This window comes from Pleurodeles waltl, chromosome 6, assembly GCF_031143425.1.
Source record: "Pleurodeles waltl isolate 20211129_DDA chromosome 6, aPleWal1.hap1.20221129, whole genome shotgun sequence".
Lineage (NCBI taxonomy): Eukaryota > Metazoa > Chordata > Amphibia > Caudata > Salamandridae > Pleurodeles > Pleurodeles waltl.
The window spans coordinates 130,313,327-130,330,336 of NC_090445.1; the positions used below are offsets into that span (position 1 = coordinate 130,313,327).

The 17,010-nt window shown below is 45.3% G+C and overlaps 1 protein-coding gene across 1 annotated transcript in view; it reads right to left on the minus strand.

Annotated features, from left to right (window-relative positions):
- Window positions 1-9,445, minus strand: part of HOXB13 (homeobox B13) — a 35,294-nt gene extending 25,849 nt beyond the window's left edge. Inside the window, exon 1 of the mRNA XM_069237572.1 lies at window positions 8,708-9,445. Coding sequence (XP_069093673.1) covers window positions 8,708-9,428 — 721 coding nt within the window. The 5' untranslated portion in view covers window positions 9,429-9,445. The remainder of the gene's footprint in view (window positions 1-8,707) is intronic.
- Window positions 9,446-17,010: the final 7,565 nt, after the last annotated feature.

Consider the following 17,010-nt stretch of genomic DNA (forward strand, 5'->3'; position numbering starts at 1 on the left):
TCACTGTTGTACTGGTCAGCTTGCAGCAAATATCTATGACTTCGGTAACTAATCTGAAAAATAAACTGTAACTTGGAAATGTTTCAGGAAATCCCACCTATCTTTAATCATTATAGGTAAAGAATTTGAAAGCTTATAAAGTGTTCTTCAAGTTTGTTTTCAATAACTTTTTAGCATGGGATACTCAGGAGAGCATAAGTGGAATGGCTAAAGCTACATTAATATTATATGTGCATTTATATATATATATATATATATATATATGACAGTTATGTTTAGGGATGCACACAATACATAACATATTTCAAAGTCAACAGCCATATTGTTTTTGAATGATTTTTATTTTATCTCTGCCATTGCTAATATGTGTGTTTTTTCATGGCAGTCAACATAATTGACGAATTTCAGTGTTTTTGTGTTTGAATCTCAAACATACCTCATTTTTTTACCTGCGATTTTTTTTAGTGAATTACACTGGTTTCACTATGATTTACTTATTTTTCAACACCCGCTGTACAAGGGTTTCAGCCAGTCCCTGAGCCCAGCCACCCAAGGCTCTCCAAACCATGCTGCACACAGCCTTTGGCAATGAAAAGCTGGGCTTGCCTGAAGGGGCTGGCAAACATCCAGGCCTTGTGTCCAACCCGCCACTGCCACCACTCGCTGGAGGTTGAGCACAGGGCCTGGCATTAGTGCAGGCTCTGCACCCTACCTCTGGCCTGCCATTCGAAGTCAGGCATTTATTTGAGCTTTTGACATTTTTATGCTTTTTTTTACTGTGCCTAAAACTCATGTGTTTGAAGGGACTCGCGAGTCAGGCACAAAATGGCTGTCAAAGTCAGCACCTAAAATGGCCGTCAAATTCACCCCTAAAATGGCCGCTGGTGTGCTCGCATGTCACCTTTGACTTGCGAATCCCACTTAGAAAACATCACATTTTTTCAGGTGTGCCGTAGACTTTCCACGCATCTGGGTACCTATAACCACTCCCCAATGCTGGGCTGATTTTGCAATTGGCTGCCCATGGTTGTGTACTTTTTTTTTCACAGTGCAAAACTTGCGTGTTAATATAGTTGAATAAATAATTCCAACCGTAAGCCTGTCAATCACACTGTCTTATAATTTGAAAATGTGATTGACAAGATTGACTCACAAATTTAAATGGCAGAGATATACAAAACTGTTAAGGCTTTGATGCCCACATGGCACATTTTCAAACACTAATTTCTCAAAAACGAGTGAACAAACAAACTAAAAAAGCAATTTTTTTAAATTAAGATCTACTTTCATGCTAAGTATCCTTTTAGGCATTCAGGCTGTAGATGAGATCAACATTTCCTATGGAGAAATCCTCCAGAGGTTGTTCATTGGCAACATTATAATTAGTAGTATTTACATTGCTTTTCTTTTTAACATATAAAAGCTATGCCGTCATGCCTCCTTTTCGTTTGCTAGACTGCAGTGCTATGATTTAAGATGTAATGGTTTCTACAGAGGGCCAATAGATGTTCCTAGGATGCTATTCTTAGTTTATTTATACTGTACTCTTTAATATTAAGTTGTAAAAAGTTACTATGCTTTAGGAACATAGCTTTTGCAGTCTCCGTATGTTAAGTCCTACTTGAATTGGGTCTATCAGACAGATTGTGTATAGGTTAGTAGGATGATGTTTCTAAAAATGGCGTGATAGCGTGGGTTCATCCAGAATCTAAATGAGAGTATGTGTCTGTGTGCCTCGCTGGGAGGGGTAAAACCTCTATACTAGTACAAATGTCTAATCAAATCAAACAAGTGTGCAAAAAGGCATCTAGCAGCGCTTTTGGTGGCTGATAAATCCCCTTGGTGTTCAGTAACATATACAACCAATTCCTCATCAGAGTTCAGGCCATCAGGGGTTTTTGTTTGGAGGACAATGATGTATTTCGACCCAAGGATTCTAATTGTTGTTGAGGATAAATATTATTACATGATGAGCACGTTAAGGGTTTTGTGAGTCCAAATCCTAGCATATTTTTTTGACAGCTCCGCAATCTTGCCGATATTCTCACAAATAGTTTTTTCAACCTGAATAGCAGGACAAAAAACTTGGGGGCAGATTTAAGAGCCCTAGAGCCACCTTAGCGCTGCCATACCGTCAAATGCTTGATGCTAAGGTGGGGCTAACGTGGCATTTTCCCCACGCCATATTTACAAAGTGGGGCAATGCATGCATTGTGCCACTTTGTAAATGGTTGCGCCACATTATGCCTGCGCCGGGGGGCTGTAAAAATGGTGCAAAGCAATCTAACAGATTGCCTTGCGTCATTTTTTTCAGCACTTTTAATGCCTGCTCAGAGCAGGCGTTAAAAGGGAGCTTCCATTATTTATAATGGGCCCCTATGCACTCGGCAGGAGTAGCGCCAAAATGTTGGCACTACTCCTGCAGAGTACATCAATAGCGTCAAAAAATGATGCTATTGCCCCCTACCGTGCGCCATGGTGCGCTGTATTTTAAATACGGCGCACACATGGTGGTGGTAGGAGGGTGCTAAGGGGTGCAATGAAAGTGGCGTTGCACCGGGTGCAGCGCCACTTTTCTTATATCTGCCCCTTGGTTGGCAAAAGATGGTAATGGGTTTTTCAGATGCAGTTCCAGTAAAGCCTGTAAATTTGGAAAGAATAAAAAACACTTTAAATGTTTGGAAGGTTATGAGATTGAAACAAAATAGAGAATTACATGCAATACTAAGCTCCATTAAGAAACTGTGGACTAGGATTCTGCAACATATTAGAGCCATTAAGATCTGTGACAACAATTATCCAATTGTGAAACATTTTATGAAAAGACATAGGGCCTGATTCTAACTCTGGAGGACGGTGTTAAACCGTCCCAAAAGTGGCGGATATACCACCTACCGTATTACGAGTTCCATAGGATATAATGGACTCGTAATACGGTAGGTGGTATATCCGCCACTTTTGGGACGGTTTAACACCATCCTCCAAAGTTAGAATCAGGCCCATAATGGCTTGTTGAAGGATTTTAGTTTTTATGTCATTAAGCATGTAAAAGGCACATCCCTAGAGATGGAGATCGGGAATTGAAACTAAGGAGGAATAAATCAGGGTTGATTTTGCTATTAGAAACAGAAAACCATGAGGGTTATTATTTAGCTGTTGAACTTCATGTACACCTTTAGAGACCTAAAAACAACATGAATCTTGTGCGCCACTTTGGTTTGATTCACTTATGGATTAAAACTGGACCTAGCCATGTTTTATATATCAGCACTGTGCACTTTTGACTTCAGCACTTTAAAACTGTAGAAGAGGTTTACTGTTTTGGACTAATGCTGCATAGTATAATTAACAGTTTTAACAGATGTAGCACCTTTTGACAGAGAAGAATGTGTTTTAGTATATATTGTATGATACCTGAATTGTACAACTGTAATTGCATCTTGGCAGTATGGCACTTTAAGGGATGTGTTTTGTGCTAAATTGAACGAATTTGGGGTGGTTGATATACTGTGCTGTATTGGCACTTTAGTAATATGTGAAGACTTGATTTTGTATTGATTGGGAACATACCTGTTTAAGATGGAACTTTACTTATTTGAATTGATATAGAAATAACTATTTAGTACTGTAATATTATGTATAACCTATAATACATCTAAGGATTATTCAGGAGATTTGATGAATTTGCACTTTATCAAAACAAGTGGTAGGGATTTGCTATTTACCACGATATGTTTGTGCTCAAACCTTTAAAGGGCACCACTCCCCACTTTGAGATTCTGCTCTTTCCTCAATTAAGGCACTGTTTTGTTCTTGCACTTTACCTGGGATTTTTATAAGAACATTTCATACATATTGGGGAAGTTAAAATTTTACGAAAAGAACATATATCAAGAAAAATATGTTTTGATTATTGTGTGTAGGTGTGTGTGTGTAGTCACAGTTGATTAGTTGTGATTCAGTGAACACAAAACATAAACAATATAACTCACTAGTTATGGTATGCAACTCACAACACACCATAACCCATGCCCTGTAAGGTTGTGCTCTTGGTAGACAGCACTTTTATGTGCATTTGGCAGTAGGGTGTACTGAATTATGTTGTTTGTTGTGGCGAATTTCATTTTTATATTTAGTACTCTTTGACTCATACTTAACCTTCAACTGTATTTTTTCTACGTCAATAAGCTGCATTCGCCTTCCACCGATTCCTTTGGCGGTGGAGCAGGCACAGGTACTACACCTAGCCATAGCCTCAGTTAACTTACTCGTTTTTTCAGTTAAATTGGTGACTTGTCTGAAATTCTCAAATTTAAGAAAATTACGAACTTGGGGAAACAATGCCTGGTTCTGAATGCCAAATAATGTCTGCTTGCTCACCCAATTTAGAAAATTCATGAATTTCGTCTATCCTAAATTAATTTTGGACTATTTTTCATAACATTTTTCCACAACTCTATTAGCATATCCACCCCACCGACCCCCAAGTGTTTACTATTAGTTATCATGCTTCCCCTTTGCTCTGTGTATTGTTTTTTTCGCAATGCAGTTCATTGAAAAACTTATTGAAACTATGACAGCCAATCACACTTGAAAAATTAAAATATGCTTGACAGAGCTTGCAAGTTTCTAGCTCGCACGTTTAAATGGACTATCCAGGAGAGAGAAAAAAGACACTTCTCTTTATTCAGTCTTTCTTCACTAACAATTACCAACAATAGGCATTCAAGCATATTCCTTTGGTTGATGGTATCAATTGGGCTTAAGACATATTGTGACATCATTCATTGGATAGCCCCTTTAAATGGGCAGTCTATTGCTAAATGTTAGCGTTTGATGCCCGTTCACTACATTTTAAAAATGCTGATATCTCAAACACTACTGAACAGATTTACACCAAATCAAAAACAGCGCGCTTTTTGAGGGAAGTTCTACTTTCATGGCAGGTTAGCTGTAAATCCATTCCAAGGACTCTGTTGCATCTGGGAGCTAAAATAAAAGATGCATTTTTTATTTAAAAAATTCCCCTTCAATTTTTGTATCCTTGAAGGAAGCTGCATGATACTTCTCAATCCACACCTGAGCTCATATTACTAAAAGGGAGAAAAATGTTTGAGAGATTTATCAAATAGCGCCAACCTTACTAACAACCTAGAAAATTTTCAATGGCATTCTCAGTGGAAAGATAAGTTGAATTATAACTACAGAATCCATATTATGCATGTTTTTATATTTATTCCTAATAAGCACACCCACAAAGATGAATATGTGCACTCAGGGTGTCTGGTGCAATTCTGTTTAATAACCCAATAATGCAAAGGCGGTATGGCCTGGAAAACGCATCAAGGCTGTTTTCTTACCCGAAATGCATCGTGGACTTTTGGGATATTAAATAAAATTCCACTGGATACCTTCAGTGCGTGTTTTAATCTTTGTGGATGTGCTTATCTGGAATTTTATTACTAGATTCCTCTGCCGGTCAAAGGCGACACCCCTGCCAGGGCAGAAGTTCCGTGAGGAGTGCATGTTCATATATATATATATATATATATATATATATATATATATATATATATATATATGTATGTGTGTGTCTGTATATACATATGTTACTTATGTAGGTATGTGTGTGTGTATATATATATATATATATGTATATATATATATATAAATAAATGTGCGTGTTGTGTGAAGATCATACTAACCTTCTAACCTAGTTATTGTGCATCATATCAAACAACGCATTGTGGGAAGGGTGGTTACATAGGTACCGTACATGGTAGATGTCAGCGCTTTCTATTCCTAGGAATATAAATACAATTTTATTTCATTTGAAGATATTTAAATGGAATATTTATATATTTTTTATAAGTTAGATTACTTTGTGATTTTGGTAGAAAGGCATAATGTTCCATAGTGAACTCCTTAGGTTTTTAATGATATACTTTAGGCACTGCCAACTGTGCCCAGAGGTACGCCCTGACGTCAGGGGCGTAGCTTGGGGAGTATGTTTGGGGGGGTAGCTTAAGATTTCCCAGCAATCACATTGGCACATATTGTTAAAACACATTAGAAGAAGCATGACATGAAGGGTGCTGACGGGGCTGTGGGAAGGGAGAGGAATGTGGATTGTTAGTGGCACTTAAAAGGCAATAATTTTCAAACTAATCAACATTTTTTAAGGCCTTCAAAGCGTAGAGGAGAGTGCGTGTGTGATTTTGTCAGTGAGGGCATGTAAAAACCAAGTGAAATCCGACAGAAACTTCACATTATCCGACTGAAACCACTTGTACCCAACTATTTAGTACAGAATATATTTTTAGTGGTGCCCCCTGAACTCCCCATGAAGATAGGCCCCTGCCCGAAGTGGTGCAGAGGGGATGACCTTTTGTTGTGATTTACACCCACTACTCCTCGTCTTCATGTATTAGACATGCATTTTATAGTCCTACAATTGAACCAGGTTCAACAAACCATGACGAACATTGTTAAGTCACTCTTAGCGCAACATAGTGGTGTTTGTGAACCACAGTTCAGATCCCTGGGGCCTCCCCTTATTTTTTTTAATTAAATGTGATATCCATGGTGGGCGGCCTTGTTGCACTGTGGTAGTTGTGTGCTGAACCTGCACTCATATATTCCTGTATGATTTTTCTCACTAACTGCGCAAACCAGGTTTGCAGTTGGCAGAATTCAAAATGGCTGCCGGATGGAAAGTGTTCAGCTCTTTACTCCAGTTAGACCACCAGCTGAGATTCGGCTTCTGCGGACCCTGTACCTCTATCTGCGGTTCACGAAACCAATACAGTCGGACACTACTTTGGCACTGTTTTTCAATGTCAAAATTTCAGGAATTTAAAAACCGCAGGTGTCTCTACGTGACACCAAACGAGGCGCACAAGGACGGTTGGCCTGTGCCTTTACGTCAACCCTTGTGATCATCCATCCAGTGTGTTTTCTTCTTTCTTTGACAACTTTCCTACAGAGTGTTTAAACGCAAATGCGCAAACTTCTGGTCCCACATTAAAACCCCACTTTACTAATCTGCACAAGAGTTTTCAATATCAAACGGAGGTGTGCAGATACCCTTTGCTGGAGGGTTTTTGCACATTCGTCCAGCGAAGCAAAAGCAATAAGCAACAAAAAAGAACTATTTCAATAAAAAATTAGATTGAGACAGTCACTTTTCATGACTCTCTAATTAGACGTTTGTTCTCTACTGATATCGCCTAAACAAAATTTCAAATATTTCGCAGGTGTTACATGATTGCCGTGAATTACAAACTTTGACCGATAAAAAGCTAAAATTGTTTTTTATGTACTATAAAAAAATAAAAAATAACAGATGCATATACTATGTTCCTCACAGCGCTTAAGGGCCTTCTTGGTTAACACTATATAAATCTACAATGAATGGATGGATTCAATAATGCCTTGCTTCTCTGTGTAGTAACAATCACTATTGGGCCTTGCAATTTGCTATCAGGTTACAAGTACCACGCATACGATTAGAGAACCATATTCCACAGTTGTCTGTTATGTATACTCTCTGTTTTATAGATAGATAGATAGATAGATAGATAGATAGATAGATAGATAGATAGATAGATAGATAGATAGATTGTAGTTGCATTTCTTGTTTGGACGGGTGTTAGACTGTATTGAGGCCTGCGAGGTGAGTGATTTGGTGCTGTGTGTGTGTGTGTGTGTGTGTATATATATATATATATAAAGTGAATGAATATATATGCATATATGTAGCACTGAGCATTTCACTTTAGCTATTGCTATGTATCCACACTCATGTAAGTGCGTACATATATATTTATAAACACGCTGCATTGTATCTGTATGCGTGCACGCTTGTGTATGTTTGCATCTCTTTAACATATGTGTGCATGCAGGTATGTTTCATCCAGCAGTATGGCTGTTGTTCTGCTATGTATTGCTAGTGCCCTATCATCTCACTGAGGCTTGCTACTTCCACCAGGCTCCTCTACCCCACGCCGTGCCCTGTGTTACTGCCTCACTCATCCACAGTGATTGTTGGACCTACTTGTGCATCCTGTATACCAACAAACGCACGAAGAGCTACTGTCTCTGCAAAATGTTATAATGCCTTTTGGATGCTGATCACACTCTAGAATAAATGAAACAAATACATCATTTGTTGATCTGTCGGTGTTATCTATCTATGGATAAATGCGGGCTAGATAGTTATGTATCTGTATATGCACCCGTTCTCGATGTACCTATGTGTGTCTATTCATCAATATCACGCTTGCGAGCGTCTGTAGGCTGCGTCACGTGTGTGAGTTTCTGCATGTATAGAGCTTGGAATCCAATAATATGAGAGAGAGAGAGAGAGATTTCCAGTGTGACTATGTAAACATTTAGCCTCCTTTGTGGGATGAGTTCTCCTTTGATATACGTATTTAAGGCTGGTGTAAATCGCGTCATTCGCACAGGTCTGTAAGGACCGGTCTGTATTGTGTTAGGTCCCTGTTAAGGCCTCTGTGAGGTGTGACCGACATTAATCCAGTAGGTTTGTAAGGACCGGTCTGTGTTGTGTCATTTGTGTACCTCTTTAAGGCCTCTGTGAGGCGTACCCATCTTATTCACACAAGTCTCTACTGACCGGTGTGTTATTGTGTTATTTACGTCGGGTGATGAAGCGCGGTTTGTAAGTGGCTTGTGGGTTTCTTACCTGTGAAGTGGCTCTTCCAGGGTGACCCAGCCGGGCTCTGGTCCCTGGGGCAGCACATCTGGTTATTCCAGCCCCAGTGCTGGAAGGTGTCCGAAGGAAGGGGCTCCCCGGCTCCCCCGCCGATGGTCTGCACCACGGAGAGGTCCAAGTAGCTGGCCACGGGCTGGTAAGGGCCTCCATAGCCCGAATAGAAGGCCACCTCCTTAGGGCGAACCTCCTCCGGGCCCCCGGATGTGTCCGTGTACTTCTCAGCGGGGTACCCCGAGAGGGAGCAGGCCTTCAGGGGGGCCCGGGCCACGCGGCACGAGTAGTACCCCCCTCCGAAGTAACCGCAGCCCAGAGCGGGCGCCGTGGATCCGTGGCACGAGGGAGCGCAGGGCTTCCCGTGGTCCACTGAGCTGGCTGGCAGGTCCATAATAGAGTAACCTGGAACCACGGTGGTGGGTGAGTGGCTCCCCAATGCTGAGGAAGGACCCCCCAAGACCGAAGAGTGTCCCCCCAAGGCTGAGGAGCTCACCCCCAGAGCTGAAGCATGGCTGCCACCCATGGCTGGAGAGTGGCCCCCCATTTCGGAAGGGTGGCCCCCAGACGGGCCCATAACAGCCCTGCTCTGGAAGGGGCCACTCCCCAGGAAGCCATCCATGCCCCCGGCGCCGGGGCCGCTCAGGGCCGGCCTCGGGGAGCTCCTGCTGCAGCCTGGGGGAGCTTGGGAGGGCTGCATGGCTTCATCCTGCCTGCTGTCGACGCACTGAACGTGAGTCTGTCAGCGGCCGCGCCCATTGGCTGCCTCCCGTCGGCGGGGGGAGTATAGGGGTAATAAAGTGTCAGGGCAGAGTTTGTGACAGGAAGAGATCCGTGCACCTCACAAGGGGGGAGGAGGCTGGGAACGGGAAGGACTGGAGCTGTGACCATGTGACAGCCTGAATGGGGCAGGTACAGCCAGTGTGTGTTTGCGTTGTCAATGTTTCATTTGTGTATTTGTGCGGATGTGTGAAATATAGGTAAGCATACAACGAAAGATAAATAGATTGCTAACACGTCGACATCTTCATATCTTAACGAACACGCACACACCCTCGCACACAGTCCCGAAATCGGGGCACTGTTAGCCAAACACAATCTTTAAAAAAATGTATCCAAAGAGAGAAGAAATTAGTATTTCAATGATCTAACAGACTTATTTCCCAGAGAGAGTGTGGACTTGACAGTGGGAGCACAGATCTGCAACTAATGATGTTTTCAAGGTCCCGCTTGATTATTTACGCATGAGGTCCGCTGGTGCGCTCTCTGTGGGTGGCATTTCGTTGACGGGGTTGGGTGAAGTGGCAGGGGTCGTTGCATTTCTCTCGCGAATTGCCTCCAGTGAACACAAGGGGCAAACAGATCTGGATCCGCCCCCTCCCCCCGCCACAGACACACATACACACCTTAACATTAGCTAAGGGAGGCACTGAGGGTCCTGAGAGGCGAAGGCCCAAGATCACACATTATAGGTGATCTAGCACCCTGAGTTCAAAACCTTGGGGTTATGGCCTTCCTGGCCTGGGGGGTTGTAGGTGAGCGCGGATGAGCTGCAGAGTCTCGTGTTATTATAATTGATGTGGACTGGGCATGGATACACCTCCAAGCGGGGCTCCGCAAGTGTGTGTGCAAATGTAAGGGGTTTGTGCCCCTCGCGGCAGACGTGCCAGGGCAATTCCAGGGCGGGTCTGTTTAACAAACACACTTTAAGAATGAAAGCTTTTTACAGCCGCTGGGCCCTGCGAGCTTCTTTCGCAGATATCTGCGACATCCGAAGACCACTGTCTCCTCTCAGGGGCAGGAGCCTGGGCCACGACGCATGTCCCTTTGTGGAGCATGACCGAGCGCCGTGGGGCAGGAGGCGGGACCTCTGTGCGGCTCGGGCGGGCCCCAGGGTCAGGAGAAGCGGCCTGTGTGCTGCACGGGCGGGTCCCAGGTTCAGGGGAAGGAGCCTGTGTGATGCACAAGTGGGTACCCGGGGTCAGGAGAAGGGACCTGTGCACTGAATGACCGAGCCCTGCGGGACAGGAGAAGGGGCCTGTGTGCTGCATGGTCGAGCCAGGAGCCGGGACCTGTGTGCTGCATGGCCAGCTGTCGGGGGTCAGGAGAAGGGGCCTGTGCGCTGAATGACCGAGCCCAGTGGGACAGAAGAAGGGGTCTGTGTGCTGCTCGGGCGGGTCCCAGGGTCGGGGGAAGGAGCCTGTGCACTGAATGACCGAGCCCCGTGGGACAGAAGAAGGTGCCTGTGTGCTGCACGACCGAGTTCCGGGGTCAGTAGAAGGGACCTGTGCGCTGAATCACATAGCCCAGTGGGACAGGATCCAGGACCTCTGTGCTGCATGGCCGCGCCTCGTGGGACAGGATCCAGGACATGTGTGCTGCAGAGCAGAGCATTAGAGGCAGGAGAGGGGCCCTGTGTGCTGCAGGAGAGGGCCTTAGAGGCAGGACAAGGCCATGTGTGCTGCAGGACAGTGACTTAGAGGCAGGAGAGGGGCCCTGTTGGCTGCAGGACACGGCCTTAGAGGCATGAGAGGGGTCCTGGGTGCTGCAAGATGGGCCTTGGAGGCAGTAGAGTGGCACCGTGTGCTGCAGGACAGAATCTTAGAGGCAGGACAAGGCCCTGTGTACTACAGGACAGAGCCCTAGAGGCAGAAGAGGGGGGCTGTTGCTGCAAGACGGGGCCTTGGAAGCAGGAGGGGGCCCTGTGTGCTGCAGAGGGGGTCTTTGAGGCGGGAGAGGAGCACTGTGTGCTACAGGACAGGGCCCTAGAGGCAGGGACATATCTGGATTAGATGTGCTGCATCGCCGGGTCTTTGGACAGGAGGGGGCAAATGGAGAGCCTGGTCGGGGAACTGGGCACCGAAAGGCCCTAGGACTTGTGCGTTGCTCTGTGGTTCCTTAGAGCGCGCGTGTGTGTGTTGGGGGGGGGGGGGGGCTCAGAGACCATACCTCTACCCCGAAAAATTGTAATCACTGCCTTCATGAGCCATAGTGCGGAATATGGAGCTCACTTTGACAACAACAATGACCTGTTATACACACAGCAAAGTCAATAAGACCTCCCCACACACACGCACGCACTCACACACAAATTCACCTTCAGTTATCTTCGCACTACAGACCCCTAACTCCGCGCAAGGCCCGGAGTCTTGGGGGGCTGCACAGTCCGACAATAGAAATCACAGATACACAAGTAAATAAAAATGAACGAAAGATAAGAACTCAAGAGACAAGGAAACAACGAAAATACGGGTGTGCGCGCCCGGAGCAGGACTGCTTGAACTGAAACATTGGATCAACATCCGCCCAGCCTGGTAATGTCTTGGTTTATTATTTGGGCTGCGACATTTCTGGCCCTGAGGCCGTTCTTGAGCTGAAAACACCTCTTAAACGGAGGCATTTCTTGAACTGAGGTATTTCCTGTGCTGGGGCCATCCCCATGGACTGAGACATCCCATGGACTAACCAGCACTGAATTACACACGCATGCGTAAAGCCACGCGCGCGCACACGCTGTCATAATACACTCATATTTTTATCTGTAATTATTGTTATCGATTTTGTCACAAAGGTCATCCAGAAAATTAAAGTTCACATAGTACTAATCCAGCATAAATAAAGTTGAAACTCAAATACAATTTTGAATATTATATAGTGAAAAGGTACGATGAGCACAATGGAAGAAACTTCCAGTGATAGTGGGGTGCATGCACAAAATGAGATTAATAAGAAACAAAAAGGGGAAAGTACATAAAATCGGGCATGAACGAAGGAGAAAGCATTTTTTGCTGTTTTTTTATGTAGCGCGAACTTGGCCTGAAGGTATTGGAGCGCTTTACATGAGCAGTATTGGAGCGCTTTACATGAGCACTAGCGAGCATTAACCGGACCGAGGTTTTCATCAAGTATTTTACCCCAAAGGTCACAGAAATGACTCCGTATTTCATCGTCCTCGCTCCCTTCGGAAAACATACGTTATTTCACCGTCCTCGTCCCCTTCAGCACACATAATGCACGTAATTTCGCCGTGGTCGTCTCCTCAGTACAGACAGGATACGTTATTTCACTACTTGTCCCCTTTAGGCCGTCCTCCTCCCCTTAGTGTACGTAAAACACATATCACGTTATTTCAGGTACTGGTCCCTTTAGCACTCACATAACACGTTACTTCAGGCACTGGTCCTCGTCAGAAGCAACAGAACATTATTTCACGTACTTGTCCCCCTCAGAAGCACTAGAACAAGTTATTTCACGGACTGCCCCCCTTCAGCAGGGATAGAACACCTTATTTCACGTACGGGTCTCCTTCAGCACTCACAGAACAATTCATTTCACGTATTGACCCCCTTGTGCAGTAATAGAACACGTTATTTCACTGCTGATCTCCTTGAGCACTAACAGAACACGGTATTTCACTGCAGGTTCCCTTCCGCAGCAATAGAGCACGGTATTTCACGCACTGGCCCTCTCCATCACTCACTGAACACGTTATTTCACTCACTGGCCCTCTCCATCACTCACTGAACACGTTATTTCACGCACTGGCCCTCTCCATCACTCACTGGACACGTTATTTCACGCACTGGCCCTCTCCGTCACTCACTGGACACGTTATTTCACGCACTGGCCCTCTTCGTCACTCACGGAGCACGTCATTTCACATACTGGTCCTCTTCAAAAGCAACAGAACATTATCCTATGTACCGGTCCCCTTCAGATGCAATAGAACACGTCATTCCAAGGTACTGGTACCCTTCAGCACTCGCAGAACAACTCATTTCACGTATTGGGACCTTTGAGCAGTATTAGAACACGCTATTTCACGACAGGTCCCCTTCAGCACTCACAGAACACGTTAACACGTTATTTCACGCACTGGCCCCCTTTAACACTCAGGGAGCACGTTAACACGTTATTTCACGCACCGGCCCTCTTCGGGACATACATCACCATGTTATGCTCTCATGTTATACACAGTCATCTACATAAAGCGAGGGCTTGAATTTCCAAACTCGCGGGGTCAGTTTACGGCTACTATGGATTCTTGAAACAACCAGTGGCGCTGTCCTCGTCACCTGCTCGGGGTGGGTGACTTCAGTGGATCTAGCTAGAGACATTGCAACCCGTCAGTGGATCCGATCTATCCGAGGGTGCTCTCCAGAAGGACCGACCATGTCATGTGGCCCTAGGATCCGCGTCAATCACCAGGGGCCCAGGGCACCTCAAGAGGCCGGGCCCAGCAGCCTCCTGGTTCTCTCAGCAGCCAGTGGACCAGGCCTTGTTCTTCTAGTCCATAAAAGTAAGAGTTAGATCACGTTTAGTTTCAGTTCATCGTTGTACAAGTACAGTGTGTATGCCACACTTAAACTAAATATCATGACTACAAACATCCCAGCCCACCTATGATATCGAATTCTAGTTCAATGTGCAATAAACCCGTGTGTATGTGTGTATAATTGACATCTGTTGATACAGCGCGACGGAGGCCTCTGCGGCCTCTGAGCGCTATGCAGAAAAAAAAACAGAAAAAGATAATTACACATTATGACAGATTATATATGTGTGTGTGTGTGTTTATACGTGTGTGTATACATTTTCACACATTCATTACTACAGTATAAAAGACGAATTCGAGATTATCGACGTAGTACAGCAAAAGCGACACGAGAACTGCCACGGTTCCTGCCTCATTATTGCCATTGTTGTGGAAGGTGAGGGCATCTCTTTAGTCGTGACCGCTCCTCACACTCGGCAATGACAATGAATAACATATGACACTATGCATAGACATGTATACTATAAATGTATGTGCCTGTGTGTGTGCTTGTCTTTGTGTCTATGTGTGTGTGTGTGTGCGTCTGTGTGCGCGCGCGTATCTGTGTATCTGCGTCTGTATGTGTCTGTAAATGTGTGTGTGCGCATGTGTGAGTGAGCTTGTGTCTATTGGTGTGTCCATCTGTATGTGTGTGTGTACGTCTGTGTGCGCCCGTATGTGTGTTTAGGTGTCTGTATCTGTGTGCGTCTGTATGTCTGTGTGTGGGGGGGCGAGGGGGGTTGTATGTGTGCACGTGTGACTGACAGCGAGAGAGCCATAAACCTAGTGGTGAGTGTGTCCGGCCGCACCCGCACAGACTGAAAGATGTAGATTATGGTCTGATAACACATCGGGGTCTTTCCCACAAAAGCCCGAGTTTCTCATTGGAGAGCCTCTTGAGCGCATGGTGGGGCGAAAATACGCCAGCCATTATGCACCTTTCATTGTGAGTAAAACACGTCAAAGAATCATGAGAAAGATGCAAAGGATTGTGCCATTCTTCCGATTGACGGAAATGACGTAGGTCCCTTTTGGGTGTATTTAAGATTGAAGCGACATCTCACGAATGAACCTTTTCCTCTCCCCTCGTATAGGAACATCCCACCCCTCTTTCACTTTCTTCTCTGGCCTTGGACCTGCCTCTCAGGCCGCCTCGAGTCCGGCTGAATATGTGTTCAAGTCTTTTCTGCTCTGCGTCGTTAACAGACGTAGAGTAAAGTTGTTTTTGTGAGTGAGCAAAGCGGTGTTTGACATGACTGGGGAGCAGACTACACAAATGACAACAGGAGATCAGGCAGATGACAACAATGACAACCAGAGATGAGAGACAGGCGGACACCTGTGACTGCACACATACAGACGACACAACGACACCTGTGCCTGCACATACAGACGTCACAAAGACACCTGTGACTGCACACATACAGACGACACAAAGACACCTGTGACTGCACATACAGACGTCACAAAGACACCTGTGACTGCACAAATACAGACGACACAACGACAACTGTGACTGCACACATACAGACGACACAAAGACAACTGTGGCAGCATGACAACCAGAGATCAAGCAGAGAACTCAAAGGCACATGTGACTGCATAACAACCAGAGACCAGACAGACAACACAAAGACACCTGTGACCACATGACAACCAGAAATCAGGCAGACGACACAAAGACACGTGTGACTGCATGACAACAGGACATCAGGCAGACGACAACAATGAGAACCAGCGACCAGGCAGGCGACAACCATGACAACCAGAGATGAGAGACAGGCAGACGACCCAGAAGTACCTGTGACTGCACACATACAGACGACACAGGGACACTTGTGACTGCTTGACAATCAGAGACCAGGCAGACGACACAAAGACACCGACTGCATGACAATCAAAGGTCAGGCAGACGACACAAAGACACCTGTGACCGCATGAAAACCAGAGATCAGGCGGACGACACAAAGACACGTGTGACTGCATGACAACAGGATATCAGGCGGACGACACAAAGACACAGGTGACTGCATGACAACGAAAGGTCAGGCAGTCGACACAAAGACAACTGTGGCACCATGATAACCAGAGAACAGGCAGACGACACAAAGTCGCATGTGACTGCACACACGCAGACGAGACAAAGACACCTGTGACTACATGGCAACCAAAGACCAGGCAGACGATACATAGAAATATGCGACTGCACACATACAAACGACACAAAGAGCATGTGAATGCTCAACAACTAGGGGGCAGGCGACAGACAGACACACCTGACTGCACAAAAACTAGTAGACAGGCATGCGACACAAAGACATACGTGACTGTGCAGCAATTGGGGGAAGGCGGACAACAAGAAGACACCTTTGTGTCCACAACAATTAGAAGAAGACAGACGACACAAAGACACCTGTGGGTGCACAACAATTATGCAGAAGACAGACTACACAAAGACACCTGCGAGTGCACAGCAATTAAGAAGACAGACGACACAAAGGCACAACAATTAAGAAGAAGACGGACGACACAAAGACAACGGTGTATGCACAACAATTAGATGGCAGGCAGACGACACAAAGACACCCGTGAGTGCACAATTAGGAAGAAGACAGACGACACAAAGACACCCGTGAGTGCACAACAATTAGGAAGAAGACAGACGACACAAAGACACCTGTGAGTGCACAACAATTAAGAAAACAGACGACACAAAGACACCCGTGAGTGAAGAAGACATTGGCAATTAGGAAGAAGACAGACGACACAAAGACATCCCTGGGTGCACAACAATTAGGAAGAAGACAAACGACACAAAGACACCTGTGAGTGGACAACAGTTAGGGGACGGGCAGCCGACACAACGACACACGTGAATGCGCAAATCTAGGGGGCGGGCGAACCACACAAGTGAATGAACAGAAACTAGAGGGCGGGAAGACGACACAACGACATGTGACTGCACCAC